This window comes from Dinoponera quadriceps, unplaced genomic scaffold (genome assembly GCF_001313825.1).
Source record: "Dinoponera quadriceps isolate SergipeBrazil2010 unplaced genomic scaffold, ASM131382v1 scaffold717, whole genome shotgun sequence".
NCBI lineage: Eukaryota > Metazoa > Arthropoda > Insecta > Hymenoptera > Formicidae > Dinoponera > Dinoponera quadriceps.
In genome coordinates this window covers 831,970-837,135 of record NW_014555639.1, presented here as the reverse complement: position 1 = coordinate 837,135, position 5,166 = coordinate 831,970, and the positions used below count along the sequence as shown (strand labels likewise).

The following is a 5,166-nucleotide window of genomic DNA, read 5'->3' as shown; positions in this document are numbered from 1 at the left end:
GGGGGGGGGGGGGGGGTCATTGTTTCATTGCAACTTCCTCCCGACATCGCTGGGGGATTTCTTCTCTCTCGCGTTTTCGATCAGGTACACGCGGGAAGGTATCGTTCTATCGCTTAGAAAAACTACTACTCAGCTCACTTTCTTTCCTTGGAGTAATAATGATAATAATAATAATTTTTATCGATGGGAAAAACCCTTTAATACGTACATTACGAGAAAAAATAATCGCAATTGACAGATAACGTTTTTAAGATCCAGCGGGTTTAAAAGCATTAACTTAGGGAAAGAGAGCGCGGCATGAAGTTATAAATGTAATTTGTGAAATTGAATGATAAATGGTTATCTTTATGGCCTTAAATGGTTTTAAATGGTTATCTTTATGGTTTTAAAAGGTTGAAAAGAAATCTTGGGTTTTCCCCTTCTTCCGTGATTTTTTTTCGGTTTCTTTCCGTAGATAAATTGAGAAATGGAAAACCCCGAACTTTTCCATTCTTCCACGGATCTTTTCGATTTCCTTCCGAGCAAAAATCGAAGAGACGATTTCTTTGAAACCATAATTATTCCCAACAAAGAATATTTTCACGGTAAGATCGGAAATTTTAGAAGGACTCGTTGCCGCGTACACCCAAGAGAGGACTGCGCTCTCTCTCTCTTCAAGAATACGATAAAACTTGGCCGGGTGAAAAATTCGATCGGGTCAATTTGAATAAGCGCACGACCCGACTTTCGCTTGGATTTAACATTCTCGATCGAAGTGCTAAAACTACCAGCATCAAGAATGCATACCGGATAAACTCGACGCTCACGATGAACTTGCGGATATATTTGCAGATCGTACAAACTAACGTAATACTTAAGACAAGCGATATTTCCTTACTATTAATCTTTTCTTGTATGCGACATGTATTTCTCAGTGTGCACGTGTTCCCCGCGTGTGCTTCGGTTCTAACGGCTCTCGACGTGCATCCCGCGACCTCCTCGAGCTCTCCCTAACTCGCCCGACCCCCGGACCCGATGAACGATCGTGCGATCGTACGCCCAAGCAGCCAACCAACCTGAGACGATCCACGTATATCCAGACGTGTCCGCCGGTCCGACGCTCGATAAATATCGCGCGTATCGATAATCCGCGTCCGCGCGGGCCGAGAGTCGCGACGGGTCTGCTGCGAGCGGTGCGTCGAAGTAACACGTCTGCGGCGGCGGTGGTGGCGGCGGCGGCGATGACGGGCACTTTCATGAACAACAAACAGTAACAACGAAGAGAAGCGAGGAGAAGTCTTACGCACACTCGCGAGGTAGTTCCGAAATTACCGGGGCGTTCACGCGCGCCCTGACGAGAATCCCCGAAGCGCCTTGCCGAAGGCCGCGGGGAGGCCCCGCCAGAAGGCGATCGCCGCCGATCCAGGAAGAGCCCGGTAGCCCCGTGGACGTGCCGATGCTATCTCGACAGGAAAAGACACACACGTGACGTCACCGCATCCTCCACGAGTAAGGTCGCGGGAGCGAAGTGTATCGCCTTGGTCGCCGTCTTTTCTTCGCCGGGCAGCGATTTTCCTCCCCCCCCGCCGAGTATCTTCCTCTCTTCCGTCCTCCGTATTCCTCCTCCGGCTTTCTCGCCCGAAATGAGAAGGTGGAAGACGAGGAAGATCCCAGGAAGCTCCGCCCCGAGCTTTGCCACGAAATTCCCTCCGTCTCTCTTCCTCTCCTTTCACTCGATCCCGCGAACTTCGCTGAATTGTTCCTGTCTGATCGATTCTCCGCACTTCCTCTCGATCGGCCCTCTTCAGGTGCGCCCGCTCGTTCCGCTTGACCAGAGGAACGCTCCGCTATCGGCGCTCCTCATTAAACTAATGGGATCAGAGCGGCGACTGCGACGACCGCGGCGGCGTCTCCTTACAGGCTTGCAGCGCGTTTTCCGCGACCTTGACGAGTCCCACCCGGCGGTGCTGGTGATAGCAAGTGAGCAGCATTACGTAAAGTCGAAGTGACGGTTTTCCTCAATTCGTCGGCCCGGCGTCGCGACGCCCCGCGGCTCTCGCGCGAACACCTTCCCGAGTGTCATTCTCGTCTACCAGCGGTAGACGAAGCGATATCCACGCCGGAATCGAGAAGTCGGGGACAAACGGGACGGACGAGCGAAGCGTCTTCCCCGAGACGAGTTTCTTTTATTTCCCTTCGTCCTCGCGGATGTTTCCTCCCTCGGAATTAAGATCTGTTGACGATCCTTCCGGAACTCCCTCGGCTGTCCGTTCAAAGATCACGTCCTCCCTCTTTCTCTCTCGGGCACTATTATTTCGTCCGGGGGACTTTCTTTCCGGAGTTTTTCCACCACGTGTGCTGCCTTGAAATCGACCCTCGACGTTCCGCTTCTTCCACTTTCCCCTCCTCACTTCGAAAGGTTTCGGAAAGTTTTCCTTCGGCCCGAACGTCCCTTTCGAGAAGAATTTAATCTCCTCGCGGAGATCTCTTCGACCGGCGCCCCCTCGATCGTCGCTTCTTCCCCGAAGCGAGTCGAGAGAAACCTCGCCTTATCGATACATCGATTCGATACGGCGATATTCGCCTCTCGGGATCCTCCACATTACAAATCGCTCATTTTCATTCGCGCCGCCTGAATCACTACGAATAATCACCGAGGAGCGATCGCCATTCCTCGCGATCCCCCCGTAGATGGCGAGAATCGTTCCGCTAATAGACGGCCGATTTCCTACGATTGTCCGATGTGTGGAAGAAACCGGCGTGCTCATTCGTCGTTAATAACCGTTTTCCCGCGACTCTCCGGCGAATCGCGTCAATACGAAGAGAGAAAAATCATCTCCGCCCGCGCGTCGAGCCCGAAGAAAACTCACGGGGCCCTAAGCGTCGCGTCTAACGGGGTATTCGACCCCGAGTTTCTCTCTCGAGAAAGATCGGGAGATCCCGATCGGAGGACTCGATGTTTTCCTAGATCGTCGATGATCTAGGCGCGCGATAAGTGTGTTTATGAGATTGCGTCCGACCACGTGGTGGCTGGAAACGTGGAATTACAGGTATGACTGGTCCTGAAGTAGCACGGCGACGCGGCGCACCACGTGATCGCGCGGCGATCTCGCGGAAAACACAATGCGCATCTCCAGAGTGATCGATCGATCGATCCCCGGTCTCCGTGATCTCGATCTCTCCTTTCCGCTCGTAAGTCAAGCGCCCGACTCGAACGATACGCGAGTTGCGACTCGACGATCCAGCTAATAATTCTTATCGCGCGCGACGATCATTGACGCTATCTCCGTGCGATGAAAGTATTTTCTTATTGATTATTATTATTATTATTATCATTATTATATATTACCGCGATTACCGATGCGAAAAATCGCCTCGATCTGCGCGCCGACCTCGGCAGATCTCGCGGATCATTTTGAGAATTCAACAGGTGTCAAACCTCTCTCTCGATCCCGCGCTTCCTCGAAAGATCGGAATCCCCGAAAATTTCCTCCGTATCATCCCCGGTGTCCTCCACACATCGAGAACCCTTATCCTCGCCACGGGACACAGAACCCGCCGGATTTGAAAGATCCCTCGCGAAGGATCCGGTTTCACGGACGCAACCACCGAGAACGACAATGACGACACACGGGAACAACAATAACACGGGACGACAACCTCGGCGATACGAGCGCGCACAAATCAGCGCAGAAACGAGCGAGCGAACGACGGATCGGCACGAGCAACAGGACTCGCACTGCACGCGACGAGAATCCCCGGGAGAACCCGCGACAACGTATATACGTCAGACTGGCGGAAAGCCAAGTCGTTCGCCGCGGTAACGACAGGTGTTGTTGGAGAACAGCTCGGGTGGGGTGTGCGAGCAACGAGAGCAGGTGGGGGGGAGGGATCGGGCCGAGTAGGTGGGGTGCGAAACCTTCGCCGAGAGGAGTCGACCTCAGCTGTTGCCGCTGCACGCAGCATCTATATGTCACGGATCCTTGGTAGTGCGACTCGGATCACTCGACTCGAGAGTATCGCGCTCGTTGTGTCTATTTTGATCGTTGAAAAAATCGTCGCGTGGAATAACAATGGCGCAAACGAGGCCCCCCGCGGTGGCTCGTGAATTCGCCTCGGTTGATTCGCACTTCGCGATTTCCAACACCGAGCGTGCTCGTGCGACCGAGAAGAGAATCCTCGTGAANGCCCCCCCCCCCTCCCCGAAATCACACTGAACGCCCCCATTTAGGCGACTCGAATGAAATTTAGTTCGAATGTGGACAAGCAAGTGTTTGGGTTGTGAGATATTTGGCTCTCGAAAGGTAAAGTGGAAAAGATTTGGTTTCGGAGAACCAGACCTTTAGTTCAAAGAACTAACCGTTTGTTTAACTCGTATCCAAACGAAATTTTAGAATCGACTAAATAGATGTATCAGTATAGACACGTGCGGTTTTAACGAAGAAACGACCAGCGGTCGATTTCAAAGAAGTCGACAGACAAGGCTCTTCTCAGTATTAGTTATTGAAAGAACGACGGCCAGTCCGATTTTATAGTGCAATTTGAAATTTAAATCGTCGCCTGTCGAGATGAGCAGATAGAAACATCGTGACAGTTTTTTAATGAACTTATGTAACAAGGAAATAAATTACTACACTTGGCGATAACAAAGAAAAAAATATTATCATTCCATTAAATTATTGTCGATCAAATTATCGGTCCATTAAATTATTAATCGATCAAATTATCGGTCGATTGAAGAACGAAATAGGATCGTTATTAAATCGTTATTAAATCGACAATAAAATCATAACAAATTAATTAAAATGTCTATTAACTAAGGATTATTCGTGTGTTAAATGACAAAGTGGAATTGTGAGACAAGTTTGCCGAAGAAAAATCGTAACGAAACGCATCTCAGCGAAACGGGACAGCCTGTATACACGTAGTAATGTAATCAGCCGTATTCGAAACACATTTCCCCTTGAACATTTTATTTCGCTCAATTAAAGCCGATTGTTCCGAGAACACGCGTCGGAGGGGATTTCTTAAGCAGCCGGCAGGAGATTTAATTAAAATATGCAATGCAATAATAATTCGAAAGCATTACGGTATTCAGGAAGCATAATTACGGCACAGCTAATAATAACAGACACATTGAAGCAAGTATTACAAGGTAAGATACTTAGGAAATGGAAAACCAGAGAT

The 5,166-nt window shown here is 50.0% G+C and overlaps 1 protein-coding gene across 8 annotated transcripts in view; it reads right to left on the bottom strand.

The window, feature by feature from the left end:
• Positions 1–3,774, bottom strand: part of LOC106745013 — a 106,161-nt gene extending 102,387 nt beyond the window's left edge. For 2 of the 8 annotated variants that reach the window (XM_014620224.1, XM_014620225.1), the window contains exon 1: positions 3,419–3,774. In XM_014620224.1, the coding sequence (XP_014475710.1) occupies positions 3,419–3,480 (62 nt within the window). In that variant the 5' untranslated portion in view covers positions 3,481–3,774. The other 6 variants (XM_014620218.1, XM_014620219.1, XM_014620215.1 and 3 more) reach the window with 5 other exon arrangements.
• Positions 3,775–5,166: the final 1,392 nt, after the last annotated feature.